Source organism: Propithecus coquereli, unplaced genomic scaffold, assembly GCF_000956105.1.
Source record: "Propithecus coquereli isolate 6110/MARCELLA unplaced genomic scaffold, Pcoq_1.0 Scaffold126, whole genome shotgun sequence".
Lineage (NCBI taxonomy): Eukaryota > Metazoa > Chordata > Mammalia > Primates > Indriidae > Propithecus > Propithecus coquereli.
In genome coordinates this window covers 236,461-258,962 of record NW_012136747.1, presented here as the reverse complement: position 1 = coordinate 258,962, position 22,502 = coordinate 236,461, and the positions used below count along the sequence as shown (strand labels likewise).

The 22,502-nt window shown below is 55.9% G+C and overlaps 1 protein-coding gene across 1 annotated transcript in view; it reads right to left on the bottom strand.

Moving 5' to 3' along the window:
- Positions 1 to 22,502, bottom strand: part of SCUBE1 (signal peptide, CUB domain, EGF-like 1) — a 124,506-nt gene that overhangs the window by 64,235 nt on the left and 37,769 nt on the right. The window contains exon 4 of the mRNA XM_012638017.1: positions 13,850 to 13,984. Coding sequence (XP_012493471.1) covers positions 13,850 to 13,984 — 135 coding nt within the window. The remainder of the gene's footprint in view (positions 1 to 13,849; positions 13,985 to 22,502) is intronic.

Below are 22,502 nucleotides of genomic sequence, written 5' to 3'. Positions count from 1 at the left end.
AAGTGGAAAATTCCACACATAAGTACTTAACACAAACTTTGTTTTATGCACAAATTAAAACACTGTATAAAATTACCTCCAGGCTATGTGTCTGAAACAAATGAATGAAACGAATGAATTTTGTGTTTAGACTTGGGTCCTATCCCTAAGATATCTCATTATATACATGCAAATATTCCCAAATCTAAAAAAATCCAAAATCCGAAACACTTCTGGTCCCAAGCATTTTGGATAAGGGACCCTCAGCCTGCATTACATCCACCAACAGGTGAGAACACTGAGCACACAGGGGTCAGTGACTGAGGGGAGAGGCTGCATCCGGGACAGAGCTGGAACGAGACAGAATGGTGGCAGCTCTGGCTGCAACACAGGCCACCAGAAGCTTGTTGTGGGCTGAGGACGCCAGAGCTGCCATTTACTCAGGATCCACCACACTAATTGTAACTGGTTATGTATCGCCTCCTCACCCGACCAGAGGGCGGCTTCTCAAGGAGGCAGGGCCCATACCTGAGTGACCTCTTTGCCCCCACACCCCAGGCAGTGCCTAACCCCCAGTGTATGCACAAGAAACATTCGCTGAACCCAACCATGCTGGTGAGGGGCCCGGGCTCGGCCACTCTAGGATTTGGACTCTGCATCAGAACAGGGGCCAATACTCAGACAATAGCAGTGCGTCTGTCTGTCTGGCCACTGGTCTGGCTCCCCCAGCTCCCCTAATTACACGCTAACAGCATCTGCCCCTGGAGCAGTGTGCTGAGAGCCTCTCATTATGTGGTGGGCTTCAACAGAGATGTTGCACTCTGCCTCCCACCCTGTACCCCCCAAATTACACCCTCTGGGGCAAATCCAGGCCTGGCCAGGTACTAGTAACTAGCTGCCCCAGAGGAGACCCCCAGCTGACCCTGAGCCTAGCCACCCCCAGGTAGCATCCCAAGAGGCAGCCCCATCTGTAAAATGGGAGCGACTAAAGAGGCTGTGGGCTTCCACCGACCCAGAGCTCCTCTTTGCTGGGCCCCATGCCAGGCTCTTTGCAAACTTCCCTAATTAAACCTCTCAGCAACCGAGTGCCAGGTACCACCAGTGGCCCCGCCTGACAGGTGAGGATGCCGTGGCTCAGAAAGGTAAAGAGACTTGCCCAGGTCTCTCAACTTGTATGACGGAGCCAGGATCCGCCCTCCCAGCAACCATTCCAACAGTGGGTCCAAAGGTGTCCCAGCCCTCAGTCAAAGGCTCACCTTACTCCTGCCCTAGTGCCCACGTAGCAGGCGATGGCCCCTGAAGGGGACTCGGCTCCTCTCACCCCCTACTCCCCACTGCTTTGGCTCACGCCACCCTAGAGGATGCAGAGGAAAGAGCTTGTTCCCTGGAGCCTCTCTGTCTGCTCCTCTTCCTGCCCATCCCACGTGCCTGAGTACTGGCCCCTCTGCCCTCACACCACCCAGGTACTCCTTTGGGGCTTGGAGGCCACCACCAGGGCCCCAGGAGGACAAGTCTCTCTGGGCATGCACTTGCCACCCTGTGTCCAGCCACAAAAGCCCACCTGGTATTATTTGGCTCCCAAGGCCTTCCGTGTCCATCTGCTCGCCTGCTCACGTGCTCATTCATTCCGCAGATGTGCAGGGAGTGCCTCCTTTGCTTTAGGCCTGAGATTCTATTCAGGCGCCGGCCTTTCCACATGATCAGTCTGCGCCTTTTGTCCTGCTCTGCTCTCACAGTGGTCAGACCACCGTCAAGCCCATAGCAGGTGTCCAACAAACACCTGCAGGGCGGTTGCTCGATGAGCTCACTGGGTAGGGACCCGGGGCACAGCCCTGAGACACACTGTCCTGCTTTGTGTTAACATTCACACAAATGGCCAGAATGGGTGGGTTTTCCAGAAACCTAGAATTGGAAGGGGCCTTGGAGAGTGCGTAGATGGAGGCTCTTCTTCCCAAGGAGGAGGATGAAGCCCACAAGAGAGCACCTGTGCTGAGTCACACACAGCCACCTGCCCTGGGCCACACAGCAATCACGCAGAGTCCACGTGTAACCTCCGCTTCAGCACCTGGGCTCTCAGGCTCAGCATTCTTTCCATCACATCAGGAGGTGGCTCACAAGGCACTGCCGTCCTCGTTTAGGGACTGTCAATCAGGCTTTCAGCTCATGCGTTCATTCACTCCCTCTTTCTATACGCCTTTGCTAAGCACCATCTGGTGCAGCTCTGTGTGGAGACTGTGGGCAGAAACAGCTGGCATGCCCACGTCCACAGGTGCATTCTCAGTTTGAGATCAAGTCCATGGCCACGTTGCTCACCGCAGGCAGGCACCACGTACACAGACGACAGAGAGCCGAGGCGTGGTCGGCTTCTGGCACGCCAGATGGGAGCAGAGGGGTGGGCTGGGTCCTGCCATCTCTGAAAGCAGGATGGACACCAGCCTCCCTTCAGCCTCTTCTCCCTGCCCTGGTGTCTCGACCAGTCCTGGCACTGGGAACCCCAGGAAAGCTGCCTCCATGAAATAGGAGGTGATCCTGTCTCTGACAGTGGGAGGACCAAGAATCATTTGTAGAGCCACAAAGTGCCACATGGGAGCCATGGCATCATGGAGGTGGGGCAGGTTGACTTCAGCAGCTCTGGGTCATGCATGCCCCCATTCCCACCCTTTCTAAGGCGTGTGGTCTTAGAACACACTCAGTTTCCTCATCTGCAAGGCAGGAGACTGAAACCCTCTTGTAAGAGTGCTAAAGGGCAATTAGAGGGGTGATGGGCTCCAGCTCAGAACCCTGAAGCGCCCCCAAGACTGGGGTGCTCAGGAAAGGCCTCCCCCTCCCCAGCACCCTGGCATCTCCTCCTGCTGCCACCCTGTCCCAGGGCAATCCCTCCCTCCTCTTCCTCGCCTCCTGAAGTTCCCCAAGCTGATCGCTAGGTGTCACCCCACTCAAGTCAAAGCCCTGCTGAGGCCCAGAGAGGGCCTGCTGGGGAGACCTACTCACCTCCTGAGCTTCCACTGTCCAAGGCCTGGGAGGCCAGAGACATTGTTCTTCCCTCACCAGGGTTGCCAGATTTAGCAAATATAAATACGGGATGTTCGGTTAAATCCGAATTTCAGATATACAACAAATGCTCTCTGAGTGTAAGTATATCCTCAAGTTGTATGGGTCATACTTACACTAAAAAAAGCTCTTGTTTATCTGAAATCCCAATTTAAATGGGCACCCTGCATTTTTATCTGCCAACCCTACCCCTCCTTCCATAGGGACCCTAAAGGAAGCCATTGGTGGGGGGGCCAATGTCCAGTGCCACCCTCAGCCCTGCTATGAGTAGGGAACAAGTCTGTGTCTCCTTCCCAACAGGTGATCGGATGGAGGCAGCCCAGGCACGGGGGCCACGGTGGTAGCATACTTAAGGTGCTCTCACAGCAGCCCCTGGGGACCCGGGAGGAGAAGCCAACAAGAACACTGGGGGACACACTAGCAGGAGGTTCTCTAAAGCCATTAGCAGCTCCCCAGAGCCACAGCCAGCTACCCTCCACCACTGTCCACCTATGTCCTCGGTGAGGAGCGGGGGCTGCACAGCCACAGACCTGACCTGAGTCCTAGCAGCGGCACGCCAGAGGTGAGCACTTCCTCCACCATGCGCACGACGGGGCGGCAGCTGGTACTTCCCCAGGCCCTTCAAGGATTGAAGGGGCCAAGGGCTTAGGGCACGGTAGGCACTCAACAAATCCCAGAGCTTGAATCCACAGACGGTACAACCACCCTTGGGAATTTAAGCCAATTCCCACCATCTATTCTCACTTATACAGGCTGCTGATTCGTCACCGCGTTCAGTAAACAGATCCGCGGGTGCACACTGTGGCGAGCGAGGCCTGGGGGAAAGAAGCGGGGCTGGCAGCAGGGAGGACAGGCGCTCCCTGCGAGGAACCAGCTCACGCAGAGGCCTAGAGGTACCAACCCGTGGGAGGCTGGGGAGTGAGGCTGGGGTCTCTGAACTTGTGACAAACTTGGGCTATCCTGCAAGAGACCTTGTGGTGAGAGCCCCGTGGACGGGCAAGCTGACTGTGGCTGAGGGAGGGAGCCCAGGCGAGAGAGCCGCAGCGGCACCCAGCCAAACTGTAGAACCGTGAGAAATTGCAAGACGCTGCGCGCCCCTGGGCAGCCCTCTCCTGGGGGCGGCTGCGCACACGGCTTGGCACACGGGACACTTTGTAAATCGATGCCACACATAATTGAGGCATCGTCTCCCTCATGAGATGGATCTCATCCCCTTTTCACTTCCATTTGACATGTCTCCTCTGCACCCAGCCCTGTGTTCCACATAAGAAACACCAAGATGACTCAGACGCATCCCGGCCCTTCTGGGGAGTCACAGACTGGTCCTCTAGTAGAGGACTGAACCTCTTTCCAACATGAGTGCGGGTCAAGAGGAAGACATGCCTGCCAAAGGAGGCATGAAAGGAGGTGACAGTGAGCTGGGATTTGCAAGGTGACTGAGTTCTTCAGGGAGAGGGGGATGGGGACTGGCAGTCCAGGCAGAGGGCATGGCAGGAGCTAGGGCTCAGACCGTTAAGGGCCTGCGTGCAGGAGCCAGAGGGAGCTGGACTGGGAGAGGCCTTGGAAGGCAGTGAGGGCCCAGCCTGCGGGGACAGGACTGATGGGCGCTTTGGAGAGACAGCACCCCGGCCACAGTGCGGAGGAGGGACGGGGGAAGAGGCAGATGCAAGGACGCCAATTAGCAACCACAGTGCCTGAAGAAAGAAGGCGAGGGATTTGAGAGGTGCACGGGGCTTGGATGGCGGAACATGATCAGGGACGTGGAAGCCAAGAGCAGGAAAGGGTCCAGGGCGACGGCCCCGTGCTGGTGCCTCCCTCGACGTGGGACACGCTGGGAAGAAGGTCTAGGGGCATGGGAAGATAATACATTTGGTTCTGAGCAGTTGGCAATACTGCAGCTGGGGACCCTGTCCAGGGGACAGTCAGCTCAGGGTCAGGGCTGGAGCTGGAGAAGTGGCCAGTGCTGGGCAGGGAGGAGGCCAGCGCAGCCCTGGGGAGGGCTAGGAGAAGGCTGAGGCCAAGGAGGAGCCTGGGTCGGGCGCTGAGGAGGAATGGAAGACACACGGGCCATAAATACAGGAAGAGTTCCGTGAGACAATCAAGTGGCCACCAGGCTGGGGGACAAAAGCCTGCCTGGCTGGCCTCAATCAGGTGACAAGGCCCTGGGAATGCTGCAGCTAGTGGGTGGCTGGGCAGACGTCCTGCCAGGAGATTGGCCTGAGGCCTTGTGGCCGCAGTCACAACCCGGTTTCCCTAATGAGGCCCACAGAGGCTGGGGAGGAATCAGGCCCCAAATGACCCAGGATTACTGTGGCCGGTTCCACAATGCCAACCAGGCATCTGCCCAGCGGTTTCTGAACCCACACTCTGAATCTGCGCGGCTTTTCACACACTGGGCCTCTGCTCACAACCCCCGGGCTGGAAGTGAGGCCGTGGGCTGCAGCCTAGAGGCCTCTGCCACCAGCATGCGAGGTGACCTCCGACAGCCACATGGCCTTTCCAGGGCCTCTGCTACCTTACTCTAGAACAGGCGTGCAGGCCAGTTCCCACCAAAGGGTCCTTTCAGTTCTGGTGCACCTTGGCTCGATGACATGTCCCTCAGCTTCCCCTGACTGCCTGCTCCCTGCCAGGCCACATGCTGGACATTAGGGGTGCAGGGGGTCCTTGTGTCCAAGGGAAGAACCTCATTTGAGGAAGAAAGACCTGGGAGCAGAGCCATGAGAGACAGCGCAAGGAGGCAGAGGGTAGGGCGTGGACGAGACAGAGACAGGTCCAAAGAGGCAGGGCCTGCCAGCTCTGCCTGGGGTGTCGGGAGGGCGCAGGGAGGAGGTGCTACTGTGCAGGGTGCTCTTGAGTGAGTGACGGTCGGGGTAAGAGGGTGTTTCAGACAGAGGGAGCCCTGTGAGTGGAGGCTGGGACAAGAAGTTTGTTGTGGCTGGTTCATGACACGCAAGGCAAGGAGAGGCTGAGAGAGCCAGAGCCCTCTGGGGAGCCACAGGAAGGTCCTGAGTGGAGAATGATGTGGCCAAAGGGCCAGGGGGAGCAGTGGCTCTGCCCGGGGCAGAAAGACCCACTGGGCAGCTGCTGCGCAAAGGATGGCAGCCTGGCCCAGGCAGAAGGCGGGATGGTGAGGTGGGACCTCTCTGCGTCATGGGGGTCTGGGCTGTGTGGCACCCCCTGCTTCTGCCCCTCCTGTTTGTTCATTCAGTTTCTTTGATCTTAGGAGGCAGTCAGACCTGGGTTCAAATCCTGCCTCTGCTACTTACTTATTATGGACAAATCACTTTGCTTTCAGCCTCCATTTTCTTACATGCAAAATGGGGACAACAGTAGCTACATGACACAGATTGTTCTCAGGATTCCATGACTCGTGTCAGTCTGGGCACAATGTTTGCCCCGTAGTAATGCTCAGCTATGATGCATGTGGCAGCTATTCTACTGATCCCAGGGCCAGGTGCTACACTAGGGCTATACCTTGTATATACAGGATCTAATTTTAATCCTCACAAACAATTCTGTAATGAAAGAGTCTAACATTTGCTCCTCTTTACAGATAAGAAGCCAGGACTTGTAGCTGCAAAGGGAGCCAGGGCCGGGCCAGCTACGTCCTGGCCTGGTGCCCTCTGAGCTGCAGATCATCCCCTTGCCCTGCACCGTCCACTCCAGGAGACTTGAAGGTTCTGCAGCTTGGAGAAAATTTCTACCGCTTAATGTCGTGAAGTCGGTACTGGGGGTACCCCCAGCGCTGGCTCAAGGCCAGGCCAGGAGAGGGGCGTGAAACTGGGCTCACCGGCCAAAGGAGTTGTTTATGGGGTGGGAGGCTCATAAAAAATAATGGGCTGGATTTATTGTTCCCGCCTTGAGGGCCATTCCGGACCGCACAGGACCAGGACAGGCCTTCTCCAGTAGCACCGTAAATCTCCCCACTAAGCAGGAGAGCTGTTTATTCTCCTGCCCACCTGGTCTGTAGCAGGCAGGGGAGCAGGAGAACCTGCAATGCCACACGTCCTGCCCAGCCCTCTAGCCTCGCTGGTCCACCCCAAGGAGTGGTGGAGGGGCAGTTGCTGAGGCTGGAGCCTGGCCACACCATCTCCCCTCATTTTAAACAGTTCCTAGCCATGCTACCCCAACACCCACAGCCGATGAGGGAAAGCCCTAGAACAGGGCAGCGGATGTCCCCGGCTGTGCAGGGCCATGCGAGGGCCCCTCAGGTCAAGGCCTGGCCCACATCCCACAACGTGGGAATCACATCCCAGAAGGCAACAGGAGCCCAGCAGCGGCACACGGATAGGATCCTAAGCCCACGTGTGGCTGGGGTGGCTCTGGAGGGGCTGCGGGTCTCTGCCCATTGGCTTATTTATCTGAGTCTGGGAGCGGGATGGAGCAGTGGGAAAGAGCTGGCTTTGGCGTCAGACATTGGGGCCCTGATTCTGAAGTGCTGCCTATGGAGCGGCACAGGGCAGCTGTTCCCCTCCCATCACAGGGATGGTGGTGTTCATCTGGAGTGCCTCACGGGCGGGCTGTGATCATCAAGGTGGTGCTGCCTGGAAAACCACAGCAGAGCTGCAGGAGGGTGGAGCTGGGCCTGCTGAGGACACTTGTGGGCTGAGCCAGGATTGGGGGAGGGGCGGTGTCCAGCCGGCCTGCAGGCCATGGGCAAGTGCAAGCAGGAGAGGCAGAGCAGGAGACCAAGTCGGGAGGAGGACCAGGGACTAGCCTGGAGGAGGGTGGCAGGAGGGCCAAGGATAAGAATTTTAGACACAGGCTGCCCCAGAGGCTGCCCCTACAGTGGGATCTCCCAGATCTCTGCCCTGACCCAACCCCAGGGAATCTGTACCTGAAAACTCTTGGTTGACCTTTGTCAAGGAGCCCCCCAGCCAGTCCTGAGACTGCTGTGGGCTTGGGGCAGGGGCCTCAGGACGCAGGGGCAGGGCGTGCCTGGTCTCCTGTGAGGCTTCTGACCAGGGCCCACTTGAGGGGTGTAAGGTACAGGGCCTCACCTCCACTCCTTAGGAGTCTGAATGCTGGCTGGAAAGAAACACTTGACTTGTAAGCCCACTACGCAGTAAGCATGTGCTATGGTTTCAAAGTGTCTGTCCCCTCCAAAATTCATGTTTTGAAAGTTAATCCCCAATGCAGCAGTATTAGGAGGCTCTGCTCTCCTAATGGATGGATTAGTGGCTTTTAAAAGGGCTGGAGAGACAAGCTAGGTCCTTTTGCCCTTCTACCCCCTGCCAGCAAAGAGGCACCAACCAAGAAGCAGAGAACAGCCCTCACTAGACGTTGAACCTGCTGGTGCCCTGATCTTGCACCTCCAGCCTCCAGAAGTATGAGAGGTAATTTCTGTTCTTTATAAATTACCCTCTCAGCTATTTTGTTATAGCAGCAGGAATGGGCTAAGATGGCATGCAATCTTCTTTGCTGACTGATGAAGCGAGGGAGTGAGCTCTCTCCCTGTCTCCCCCATCTCCCATGATGCATCAGCCGAGCCCTGCACCCACTGGTCAGGACCTGCTTCGGGTCTGCCTTTCCTACAGCCTGTGGGTTCTGAAAGGACCTGCCCTGGCACAAAGTTCCACCTATGCAGGTGGGATGGAGAGGTCTGGGCACATGGTCGCTGAAGTGCAGTACAGAGGGCAGGGAGAGTCCTGCTGTCCCCACAGCCCTAAAACACCTACAGGGACAGCTGAAGCTCCAGGAGTCTCCCAAGCCCCTGACTCCCAGTGAAGCCCCAATTCCTGAGCTTTTCCTCACTTACAGCAGTCAAGTCCCAGCGACTGACTCAGGCTCCGGGACCCTGCTACCTCCCCCTCAGCCATCCTCCTGCCACCTCCCCTCAACCATCTCCTGCCACCTCCCCTCTCAGCCATCTTCCTGTCACCTCCCCTCAGCCATCCTCCTGCCATCTCCCCTCTCTGCCATCCTCCTGTCAAAACCTCTTCTCAGCCATCCTGCTCTCCACCCATGCTGCCCCCGTGTGAGTTCCAGACCCTGACAGTTGCCAGCCGCCCTGCCCTGTTCCTTGCATGATCTCCCTGTGCAACAGGCAAATGTGATCTCCTTCATATGGGATCATACACTGTTGGAACAACGTGATGTTTCCTCTAACTCGGTGTCTGTCACCACAGCTGAGGCAGGACTGCAGTGGGTGTCTGGTGAGGCTTCAGAGCAGAGCCCTGCAGGACAGCCCCCTGTGTAGAGGGGCACAGGCATCTCAAACCCACAGGCTGTCAACAGCTGGTGTGGCCCGGGATCAGTGCTGGCAAGAGGAGATGTGATCATGAACATCTCTGCTGTTCAGGTGAGAAAATCAAAGCTATAGAAGCCCCAGAGAGTTAGGTCTCACTCTGTCACCCAGACTGGAGCACAGTGGCATCATCATAGCTCACTGCAGCCTCGACTTCCTGGGCTCAAGCGATCCTCCTGCCTCAGCCTCCTGAGTATCTGGGACTATAGGCATATGTCACCATGACTAACTCATTTTTTTAGAAACAGGGTCTCACTATGTTGCCCAGGCTAGGCTGGAACTCCTGAGCTCAAGTGATCCTCAAGCCTCACCCTCCAGAGTCACTGGGATTACAAGGGCGAGCCACTGCGCCTGTCTTTCCCAGAGCATTTTTCTCAGCTCATTATTATACAGTAACTCTTAGGACCCTTGTTTAGCATTCTATCCTCTTTCTAGACTGAAAACTTCACAGGGGACCATGCCTGGGATCCTAGGGACTAGCTGAACACCTGGCACACAAATGAATGAATGAATGAGAGAATAAATGAAACAGTGAACTGCAATCACATAGCTAGTAAATCCAGGCCTTTCAGAGCCCTTTCTACTCCCAAATCAGTTCTGGTCAGACTGAAAGAAAGAATTCTTCATTGAGAGAAAAGGAGAAAGTTCCTCCAGGAGAAAATAATTTCCTGGAGCATAAATGTGACATAAGTTAAACACGAGAAGAGCAAACGTGGCAGAGGGAGAGAGCCTGAAGGTGCTAACTCCTGGGCAGCCCGGGCGCACGGCTGTGACAGGGTGGTGGAGGCTGGGCCTTGGCCAAAGGTGGGGCTGAGGCGCTTGCTGGGCCGGGGCTGAGTGGGAGGCGAGCATGGGCTGTCACGGTGCCAGAACCAGCACTGGGGAATGCTGGCCGATCCCAGTGGCTCTGGATACCCTTCTGTCCAGCGCATGGACAAAGAGCAGACTGTGTGTGTCCCCAAATCAGGCCTGAGTTCTAAAGACCCGAAGAGGCGGCCTACATTAGTTGCCACGTGTAGGACAGGTACTGCACTTGACGGCTTCCGAGTGTTTTCCCCTAACAGATCTCTCGCTCGCCAGGGAGGGACTGCTAGCCCATTTCACACTGAAGGGATCCAAAGAGGTAGGAGTGACTGTGCGGAGGCCGCAAGGCCACGTGGAGAGCTGGAGCTGAGAACTCAATACTCACAAACCCAGAGCTGGCGCCTGGGAAGTGGGGCCACTCAGAAGGGCTGAGCCCTGTGGCCTTGTTTCCTGGCCGGGAACCTGGGCTGACTCTGGCAGACCCCTCTCACGCATCTGGCTCCGTCTAATCAAAACCAGTCTCTGTGCTGCTGCCCCTGTGCAGGGGTAGGCTCCAAAGAGCTGGACAGGCGTTAGGAAGAGTCAGGTTACACGAGGCTCTGGATCCGTCGGCCCTCCCAGGAGCCTTGGGAATCGGAAGTCACTTATGTGCAAAACAAGCTCAGTCTTAGCACCCTAACATGCTCTGATTTTGAGCCACAACAGTCATTATTATAGTTGACGCTAATGGTGGGCAACTGCCACAACAGACTGAGGCTCGGAGAGGCAGACAACCTGCTCTCACCCAGGTCCGTCTCCCCCATGAGCACTAGTGAGCTTCTGGCCCACGGACTATGTGCCTGCTCTGTCCCCTTCAGACCTGCCACGCAGCCGGGGAGCCCTGGGAATGCTGCTGCCTGTCCTTCAGGAGGTATCCAAGAGGTCATCTGTTGCTTTTTAGATTGGTCTCGTTGCCCAGATTTAGTAGTAAAAATCAGGAGATTCTACACAAAAATACGAAGGAGAAAAGGGACTTCTTTAACACAGACTGGGGCCAAGGCCCCCAAATCTGTATTCTGGTTAAATCTGGATTCCTGGCTTACTTAATAATCAGGATCTGGCCACCTGAGGCCTTTGGGTGGGGTGAGCCACGTGTGCTGCATAATTCATTTGATACCCAGCCCCCGGAAGCATCCGAGTGCCCCTGGAAATCCTCCATGCTTGCTCCAGCATCATCTTCCCACCTCTGCTTAACCACCTTTCCACAGCTGCCCTCTGCTCAGAATCCAAACTCCCGCCACAGCCCACCAGGCCCCATGGGGTCTGCCCCCAGCCCCACAGCCTGGACTCCTCTCTCTGTTGCTCGATGTGCTCCTCTGTCCTGCCCTCTGTCTGCTTTTCACAGGTGACGGGCCATTCCTACCTCAGGGCCTTTGCACACACCCTGCCTGGCACATTCCTCCCATACCGCCCGCACAGCTCATTCTCATCATTCGGTTTCAGCTCAAATGTGGTTTCCTCAGAGAGGCCTCCAGCTCTAGCCTCTCTATTCCTCCACCCTATTTCTTTCCTTACAAGCGTCATCACCTTCTGAGAAGCAAGCCCCACAGCTAGTGTGCCTGGGCTCTGCTACTTCCTGGGCTTTGGTCCGCTATCAGTCCAGCCCCGTGGCTGGGCGGGGTGGAGTGAGCCAGCCTGCCTGCAGTGCTCGGCCCGCACAGGCTCCAGTAAGCACAGGCCCCACGGCAGCTCCTGTCGCCGCACCCCGCGTCACCACTTCCCCCTCCCCACTCCTTTGCTGGACGCCAAGTTCGCACCCTCCATGGTACAGCAAATGCTTACAGGCCAAACCAGAACCCGGGGACAAACAGGCCCTGGCCGCTGTCCCACATGGTGCTGGTCTCCCTTCCTGCACGCCCTTTCGACCGGCAGCCTCGCAACTTCACCTGGAACCTGCTTGGGGGGAAGCCACTTTTCAGAGGAACACAGCACACACAACCTGGCTGAAAAAGAGGCTCAGGCCACCCTGGCCGCGAGGACTTTCCAGCCTGCTCACAGCAGTCACCCCGTAAAATCCCATCTCCCGACGAAGGCAGGACTCCTTCTCCCACCCTCGCTCTCTCCCCTACATAGATCTGCTCACACAACCCTGTTGGGCTCAGAGTCTCCTTTACAGTTGTGCCTCCACCCTGAGCAGCTCGACCCACGGTCTACAGCCGGGAGGTCTCGCGAGGAGCAAAATGAGCTCCAGACGGCTCAGGAGCCACCTGGGGGAGTCTGGACAGTGGGTGAGTGCCAGGAGCCACAGAGCTGGGTCTTCACGTCCTCCAGGAGCGCTGCAGCGCTGGGGATTAGCAGGCCCATCTTGCCTTTGAGGAAACTCCCAAAATAAATGCTAAGAACTCTAAGGAGCCCATTAAAGTATTTCTGCTTTATTGCTCTGAGTTTTGTACTGTTTAAAAGTTTCTGCCTTTACTTTCTCAGGAACTGTTTTCTAATAAACATCACGTCTGCGGTCCCCAGAGTATCACCTCACAGCCCCCTGCCAGCCTCACTGGACCCCAGGCACTTCATACCCACGGCCTTGCTCATCCCCCGAACATCTTGCCAGGTCAACGCCACAGTCCCCATTTTGCGGATGAGGAAGCGGGGCTCAGAGCAGCTGGCGGAGCTGCCCAAAGAATGGCTCCCGGCCAGGGAGAGGAGGATCCGGATTCAGTCCCGGTCCAGCTGAGCAGGAGCCCAGCCCGGGCTCTTTTTGTTCCCCACTTTTCAATGTGAGCTACTTCACAGGCCTCTGCTGGTGCCCTTGGGCCTCCAGCACCTGCTCCTGTCAAGGGTCCGTGGTGGGAGAGGGTCTCAGGCAGGGCAGGGTGCTGTCCTGGCCTCCTTCCTTTCATTCACCCCTTGGTAACTCAGAACGCCCGGCCCAGGAGCCTGCTCTGTTGCAGCCCACAGGACTGCCTTGGGAGTCCAGACCCTGCCATTATCTCAAGCAAGAGATGTCTCTGTGCCTTTGCAAACGCTGTTCGCTTTGCCTAGAAGCCTCCCTCTTCCAAGCACATGTGTCCTGGCTTCTGGTCAGCTCTGTCCCCACCTCACAGCCCTGATGTCCTGGGCCCAAACTCCAGGATCTGACCACCAATGTCCTGACACTAAGAACCTTCACTGCTGGGCTTGGCAGAGGCCAGGCTCCAACCCAGCCTGGGTCTGTCCCCAGTCTACCCTGGCACTCCAGCTGGCAGGGTGTCTTCCTGGGGCCCTCTGTGCCTCCCCAGGCTGGCTTGCCATTCCACCTGGCCTTCAGGGCACAGCAGGCTCCTGACCACAAGGACCCTCTGCTGGCTGGGGACCCAGTTAACACACAGCAGATAGTCGTTGGTGCTGCCAGAGTCATAGAGATGGGGAAATTGGCATGCAGCCTGGGGAGGCCTCAAGACCCCCTTGGAAAAGGGGACCATTGGGAATGGGGCCCCTCTCTTCTTAGCCACAGCCAGCCCCCAACCCAGAAAGGAAAACAGCTTCTTTGGTCACATCTGCCACTTGTGGCCCACTTGTCTCCACACAGAAACACCAACAGCTCCGGTACAGCAGGCAAGGGAAGGAGCTGGAAAGATTTCCATGCAGAACCAACACCAGAAGCACAAAACAGGCATTCAGGCCACCACCAAGATGCCCTGTCTTGAGCCTGAGGGCCCCTGGAATCGAGACGTGGACGCGGGATTTCCAGGGGGACGCCCGTTTCTTTGGGGGTGGGCAGCATGCCTGGTCAGCTCAGGCCATACTCACCGTTGGAGCGGTGGATGCAGGTGTGCTGGTTGTCACTGAGGAAGAAGCCACTGTGGCACTGACACTCGTAGCTGCCCATGGCATTGACACAGATCTGCTGGCAGCCACCATTGTTGTCCTGACACTCATCCACATCTGTGAGGAGAGAAAGATAAGGGGAGAAGAAATGATACCTGGAGCTGGAAGTGAGGAGTGATGGGTGGCGGGACATGGAGGCAACGAATTTCCCCGGAATGCACTGAAGGGGCTCCCAGAGGGACCCTGTGGCACTGCACTCCGGTGGTACTCTACAGTGGTATTCCAAGGAGGCACTGCGTGGTGGCACTCTACAGGGGTGCTCCACACTAGTACTCCGCAGTGCTGCACACAGTGGTACTCCTCAGACGTACTCAGGGTGCTGCGCTGTGGCGGCACAGTGGTTCTCCCCAGAGGGACTCCTCAGAAGCAGCCAGTTAGCACAGCTGTAATGCTAGCTGATCCTGACTGTTTCCCGAGTGCCTGGCACTGGTCTAAGCATATCACCTGCATCGGCAAAGGGATCACTCCTTTGATTCCTCAGCAACTCTGTAAGTCAGATCCAGGTATTAGCCCATTTTATAGATGAGGAAACTGAGATACAGAGAGGCAAAGTCACTTGTCCAAGGCCCCACATAGAGTACGTGGCAGAAGCAGGATATAAACCCGGTGGTCTGACTCTCAAACCTGGGCTCTCACCGATGTTGCCAGACTGCCCCTCTCGAGGAAGACAGAGCAGCCTGCACCAGCTCCCCAACACATGCAGCCTCACCAACCAGCCCCCACCACCCCTCTTTCTCCAGCCACCTCAGGCCTACAACCAGCAGCACAAGACCTTGGCACTAGAGGCTGGAGGACAAGGCGGCAAGCTGAGGCTTTGTGCCCTGCAAATTGATTCCACAAGCCCAGAGAACGGGGAGGTTTTTAAAAGGTCCTGACCTCTGGCAGCCAAGACTGCCATGGAACGCTGCCAAGTGGTCTTTCCCACTCTCTGGGAGAGACAGACCTCAGGGCTGACACTGATTTTTGACCAGGGACCGCTGGCACAAAAGGTGCTATTGGCTGAGAAGAGTCTTTATGGAGTTCTGGTCTTGAGCAGAACAGCATGTTTCAATTAGCAGAGTCATAACCCCCTACTCTGTCGGTTTGTTTAATGAAAGAAGGGCTTCTTAAACCTTAATGTTCCATGTCTGTATTGTCATTTTAATAGGCAAATATATAAAACCACAAAGGCAACGTGAGCTACTGGCTGCTTCTGGCCAATCCCTGGCCCCCAACACACACACACACACACACACACACACACACACACACACACGCACACACGCATGCATGTGCACTTTGGCATTGAGCTTTTTATGCAGTTCTTTTTAACACAGACATCTTTTACTATTGGGACTGAAAAGATGTGAGAAGGTAAAGAGTCAGGCAGAGTGGTCTGCACTGGGCTGGGAGAGGACATGGCTCCGGAACGATTTCAGCTGGGTCCTATTTAGGCTCACAGACAACAGACCGCTTCACTACCCAGGAGACCGCGCGGCTGCCTTTGAGGCCGACGGTGAGGTCATTATTCTCTTGCAACCTCAAATGTCAGCTGTGCGGCAGCCGGAGTAGGGAGGCAGAGCTCTGAACTCTAAAAGCCACCAGGAGTTACAGCTAAAATGGTAAAGGTGGCTCTTGCTGAGATGAGCCATGTGATCATACCACGGGCTGAGTCTGACTGGGGGAAGCCTGGGAAGTATAGACAGGGATTATTCCAAATTCCTTTCTCCACTCAGCAAAGTCTTGCTCATGGCTCCCTAAAGGTCCAGTGCCCATGTCACCTTTGCTGGGGGGATGCCTGAGGTGTGGCGAGTGGTCGCCTCCCCTCCACTCCTCAGAGAGTTCGTCTCCAGCCAGCACTGGACCACGACCAGCACTGTGTCTATTCATCCTATTCAAACACAAAGCAGACAGCCCTTGAGTGTTTACTGAGTGTCAAGCCATGCTCACGATCCTCACAGCAGCCTGTGTAGTCGGGCGTGGTGCCGACTCCATTGTACAGGTGAGGACGTGGAGGCAGAGAGCTGAAGGAACTGGGGCAAAGTCACACAGTGGGTGAGAGCGAAGGCAGGACTCACACCCGCTATCTAGCTCCAGAGCGTGTGCCTTTGGCTCCCATGCTAAGCTGGTGGCACCTGTGTGTTCAGACTAATGTTATGAAGAACTGGCTACTCCTAACACGAGCTGGAGTCTGGCTGTCAACTTGAGCACGTGCACGTGAACCCCAGACGCAGACTGCCATAGCTAGCATCAAGAATGACTCAGCATTCCTGGAGTTAGTCCCATCTCTGGCCCCAGAAGGTCCAGCAGAGGCACCTATGCCCACATCCTGGTACACACTTAACAGCGAGATCTGAGCACGGGCAACTGTCCCTGGACTCAGTCTAGACCCCTCTCAAGCCATAGTCACTGCCTTTCTCCCCGTGTTCTCAGACTCTTTGCTCTGTACTTTGGCTTCCCCAACCTTAGTAAAGGTTCAGCTATAAAGCAAACAAAACAGATATAGTCCCTCAAATGCTAAATTCACGGTGGAGAAATGCTACCTCATCCCTGCCATGAATAAGCTCCTGGTGTCACCCATGTGTAGCCATCTGGCCTGGCCCAGCTCCTCACCTCGCTGAAAGCTAGGAACCAAAGGGCAATTGACGTAACACATCTACAAACCCTTGATGACCTGGCAGGGTGGCTGGGCCTTGGGACAGGGCTGTTTACACTAGCAGGGAACAATAACTTGCCAACACGATGAATAATTGGAAACAAATGCAAGGCCATGTAAATATTTCTTTTCCCCACTCCCAAACGACAAAGCCCCAAGATTAAGTAGGCGGGAAGAGGGGGCTGCCCCTCTGCACCATTTTTCCACTGTGGTCCCAACTCAGACCTCCCCTTCTCCTCCCACCCCCGTCCCCAAACAGAGCAGGCAGGAAATTATGCTGCCAAATTAATCCCTTTGGGCAGCCTGAGACCGTTGCCAACATCTCTAGGGTCTGGATTAAGGGCCTGAGGCCCCACTTTTACCCCTTTGCACCCCTGTGTCTCCATCCCTCCAAACAGGACCCACAGTGAGGTACAGAGGAAGAGTGTCTAGCTGGGGCCGTTGGGTCTATGAGATGGCTGCTCATGGGCCCAGGACAGACTGGGTTCACTTGGAGGCCCTGGCCAGGCCTAGGAAGGCACTATGGGAAATAGACCCATGGCCCTGTCCAAGAAGTGGGGCAAGCCCAGCACACTCTGCCCCATGGCCCCTAGTACTTGGCATACTTGGTTATAAGAGGTGCCCTCATGGTAAGAAGGGAACCCACACCCGGGAGTCAGTCTCCCTGAGTTCGGCCCCATCCTGCCCTGTAGCCTAGGGGTGGTGCCCAGGCCTTGTCCACAGGAAGTGCTCCCAGAGCTTCAGGGACTGCAGACTGTGTCTTCCAGGAACCCTCCTGGAGTTCCCGTGGCACGCGCAGACCTCTTCCTTCTCTGCCCCGTGGAACTGACTGCTCTGTGCACTGAGGTGTCCCGTGCAGCTGGCCCCATGCCTGCAGACACAGGTGAGCATCTGGGCTTGCTGGGTGGGGCTGGCAGCCTTATTACCACAAATATTAATAACAGTGCTGGGGCCAGCAAGGCCTCGCTCAGGCACTCACACGCTATCTTAATCCATTCACCCCGCAGCTCTACACCGGGGTGTTATTCTTATCATCCCTGGGTCTCAGATGAGAAAACTGAGGCTGAGAGAGGAAGATACTTGCCCAAAGCTGTAAAAGAGGCAAAAGGGAGATTCGAAGCCCAGGGAGTCCAAAGTCCTCACTCTTCTATGATTCAACTTTTGTGAATGAGGACACTTCAGGCCCAGTCATGGTAGGGAGACGAAGTTACCCGGGCATTTACGCTCACACGCCTCCCCTGACCCTCACACTCACCTCTCCAAAAGCCAGTGCAAAGCCCCCTCCTCTGCATAGTCTTCCCAGTGCCCAGCACAGTCCACTACCCACCCCGCCCTCGCCACCCCCAGCTTCCATACCAGGCCTGTCTTTGTTCACTACCCCTCCTCTGCCCAGGACCAGAGGGCTTGGCTTCCTGTCGTGCTCTGGAGTGAGGACAGCTCTGAGTCTCCTTTACATCCCTGCTCCTAGCAGAGGGCTGGGCCGAGAGTGGGTGCTCGTGTGTCAGGAGGATTAAACCAGGCGGCACAGTTGGTGCTTGCTACCCCCAAGGAGGCCAGTCCAGTGGAGTAGAGCACTGCTGGGTCCCCCTGGGCACATGGAGGGGCTCACTCAAGGCCCTCCACAGCCTGCCCACCTCTCCGGCCACTCTTCAGTGGCCCCTCACTTCTGCCGTTCTCTGAACACACCCCACTCATTCACTCACCTGCATGTGCACATGTACACATCCTCCTGGAACAGCCCCCTGCCCCGCCCCACACCGTCCAGACTGAAGTTCTTCTTGTCCTTCTCAATCCACTGGAAACATCTTTGTTCTTTCACTCCATAAATACCAAGCACCTACTATGTGCTACACTCATGGTTAGCTGCCAGGGACATCACTGAACATGCTGGTTCAGTCCCTGCCCTCACCAAGCTGCCAGTTCAGTGGGCCAGAGCACAGGATGGGAGGCTTTGTGGAAGAGGTGATGTGGGAGTCGCCGAGGAGAGCAGGGAGATTTACAACCTGAGGCTGGAGGAGCCTCAGGGGGAGGAGGAGGTGTACTGAGACCAAAGGCTCCCAAAAGGGGCAGGGCAGGGCCCAGATGGGGAAGGGCCTGTGACCATGCCAACAAGAGGAGAGTTCTCGAATCAACCAGGGAGGAGTGGCTGGCTGGGTCCCAAATGTTGGGCTGAGGTGAGCAGGAGAGCTTGGCCCTGGGTGTAGAGGTGAGTGCTGCGTTAGGCTCTGGCTGCTCTGTGGCCTGCACCCTGCCTCAGGGAGACCCCAGCCCCCAGCAGGTCCCCACAGCAGTCCAACTGGCAGGGGGGACAGTCCTTGCAGAAGACATCTATGCGTCCTGATCAACAGAGCATCACCAACCACCGAGGCCTTTGGTGGAGGCTGAGCCTGTGTGCAGGGAGGCCCTCAATGGGCCTGTTTCCAATCCAGGATCCGGGAGCTGAGTGGACTCCGGAGGGGAGGAGGAGTGCTCTGCCTCTGAACCCTGCTGGCAGCTCAGGGCCCCTCTCCTTTGCTTGTGACCACAGCTGAATGTCCCCAGAAGGCAGGGAGCTCCTCTGCATAGCACAGGGACCTAGCTACAAAGCAGAAAGGTGATCTCATGGGTCCCTGCAGCAGACTCTAGGCCCTGGAGTTAGGGGGTCCTCTCAACTGGCAAGAGAGCTGAAGGAGGCAGAGCGGAGAGTGGACCCTCAAGGCCCAGCTCTGTGAGGGTCTTTCAGGGGCTGCCTGGACCAGCCTGGTCACCCTCTGGAAGGCACGAGTCTGCAGCCTCCTTGGGTGAACATGCTCCCTCCTTTAATGCACAAACACATGCGCAATTGTGTCACCAGAACTGTTGGAGCCCCTAACTCTTCAGGGCTGGGGCAGGGGTGGCAGACAAGGGTGCTGGGAAGGGAAAGGAAGCAGAACCTTGGCTGGTTCCTGCCTCAGGGGACCTTCAGCTGGTGGGGTTGGGAGACACCCCCAGAAACAGATGAATCCATGGAGGTCTGGGGTAACAGATACATGGACTCCTTAAAGGCTGTTCCAGCTATGCAGTGAGTTATTTGTTCAGCCAACAGAGCTGGGAGAGGGCGGAAGGTGGGAGGAAGGGAGGGAGATTGAGTACCTAGAAGGTGGAAGAGGGGCCTCACTTGGGCTCAGGGTCTGGCTGTCACCCCACCCAGTCACCTAGGCCTGAGAACTCTTTTGTCCTTGAAGCCCCTCCCCTCTGATTCTCTCCCAAGGGTCTGACCAAGGCTGTGGGCTTCTATTGCCATCTGTCTCCAGGGCTCCATGGCATAGCCCTGGCTTGGTCCTCAGCTTCCTCTCGGGGAAGACTGCACGCTTCTTCTGGGTCTCCGGCCTCTACCTCTCCCTCCCAATCCCTTCTCTATGGGCAGCAGCCACTGTCATGACTCTAGCTGGAATAGGACATGGCATCTCGGCACCAAAGTTCAAGTCCTAACAGAGTCTCTGGGGCCAGGTCGCCCTCACTCTGCGGAGCCCTGCACGAGCACAACACTGACTACTGGGGTTGGGACAGCAGCCCTCAGCTGCGACTCCTGCCTACCTCCACTGGGGTGCTCCCCCCTCACAGGCACAGGCATGTGTCCCCCACTCCCTGCCAGCTGTTGAAGGGTCATGTCTGCGAGGGGACCCATACACGGTGACTGACACCGTTGTTTTCCAGCAAGAGGGGTTTCCAGCGCTGAAACCAGCAGGCTGTAGGTCGATCTGCTTCTGAAAGGTCTATACAGGCAGGACTATGGTTTGCCTGTGAGGTCTGCTTTTTGGCTCAAGGTGCTGATGTTTGTTTTTATTAACAGATGATTGTTTATCCTACTTCGGACCAAGAATCCAGGTTTTCAGTTATTTATAATAACTAAAAATTACTTCTGGATCCAGCTTTGGTTGCTTTGTGTTTCCCTTGAATGTTTCACAATTTGAAACAGAGACTCTGCCTGGACCCACCCATGTTTTCACGGCTGTCAAGAGCCTACTGTGTGTCAGGCCCTGCACTGGCTCTGGCGCCCCAGGTCCCATTGAGGAGCTGGGAACAGAGGCAGAGGTGCCTTGCCCATCTTAGGAACCAAACTTGACCTCCAACACTGAGAGCTCCCACCTGGTCCCTGAGGACCAAGGCCCCAGCCCTCCCCTGGCTCCTTTCAGAAGGGCGGCTTAGGCAGAAAAGCCTCTTGGCTATCGAGCAGCTCTTGCAAAATTGCATTTGATGAGTTAAGTGTAAATAAATGAGAACCAGATGGATTAGATTTCGGGTAAAATACACATGGGTCTTAGAGCTTTGGGGCCTGGGTTCTGCCAGATCCAAAACACTCCCTGAGCTGTCAAGAGCTGCTGGCACAGGCAGGCAGGAGGCAGGCTGGGGTCTCCCAGGGCCTGTCTGCTTCCTGGCCTGGGCATCAGCTGAGGCCTCAGCCAGGGCTCCTGACTCCCCAGTAGGCCGGCTGTGTGGAGAAGACATAGGGTCAATGGCTGCGGCCCCCTGGGCTGGGCCTGAGTCCAAGGCACGTGGATGGTGGGGTCCGCTTGGCAGGCTAGCAGGCTCCTGCTCACACCCAGGTCCGGTGGGCCAGCCTGGGAGAGGCTGAGCTCTGTTGAGCCCGCTGGCCGTGAGGGCCTGCTGCCCATGTGCCCCCACCGGAGCCCTGCCATCCCCCACAGCGGCACATCCCTGAGGACAGGGAGTCTGCCACCAAGTAGAGACTGCTGATCACTCCTTCTTAGGGTGGTCTGCAGGCTGCTGCCCTGTGGCCACTACCCATGGGACCTGGCTCTTGCCCCACAAGCCACACCAGATGGGGTACAAGATTCAGTGAGTAACTTGCTCTGTGACTTTGGGCACGTCACTTAACCACTTTAGGACTTAGTTTCCTTCTCCATAAAACAGGGATAATAGCACCTGTGGTGTGTGGGAATTAAAAGGGAACAATGGAGGTAAAATACTCAGCACGGCGCCTGGCACACACAACACACAAACCACCAGGACACGCCAGCCAACTGCTCGCAAAGCCGCTGCAAGCGCCTCAGGGAATCACTACTGGGAACATAATCTGGGGGCACTAAAGTCCCTTCCAAACTGGAACAGTAACGACAAGCCACATCAGAAGGGAAAGCTCAGCCCGCTGCAGCCTTCTGGTCTCTGAGCCAAGCAGCGGCAGCTCCTCACACTGCTCCCTCCTGACTTAGCTTCCAGCCCCTCGCCACCTGAATGCCCTTCTCTGGGGGGCCCCAGCTTATCGAGGTGCTTAAAGCTGGCCCAGAACTGGACACAAAGCTGTGCACGTGGTCTGCTCAGATGGTGTGGGACAAGCCTTCGGATGCTTTGCACATGCTCTCTCTTCTATTTCTCCACTTTTTTTGTTGTTGAAATATAATTCACATAGCATAAGATTCACCATCTTTAAGTGTACACCTCAGTGGTTTTTAGTATATTCACCATGTTGTGCAACCATCACCACTATCTAATTCCAGTATATTTCCATCACTCCAAAAAGAAGTCCCATGCCCGTTTTCAGTGAGTACCAACTCCTCCTTCCCCCGAGCCCCTGGCAACCACAAGTCTACTCTCTGTCTCTTTGGATTTGCCTATTCTGGAGATTTCATGTAAATAGAATCACATAATATTTGTCATTTTGTGAGTAGCTTCTTTCATTTAGCATAATGTTTTCAAGCTTCATCTGTGTAAGCATATATTAGTACTTCACTCCTTTTTATGGCTGAATAATATTCCATGGTGTGGATAGACCATATTTTATTCATCTACTCACCAGTTGATAAGACATTTGGGTTGTTTCTACTTTTTGTCTATTATGAATAACGCTGCTATGAACATTCATGTATAAGCTTTTGTGTGGACATATGTTTTCAATTCTCTTGGGTATATACCTGAGGGTGGCATTATTAGATCATATGGTAACTTTATGTTTAACTTTTT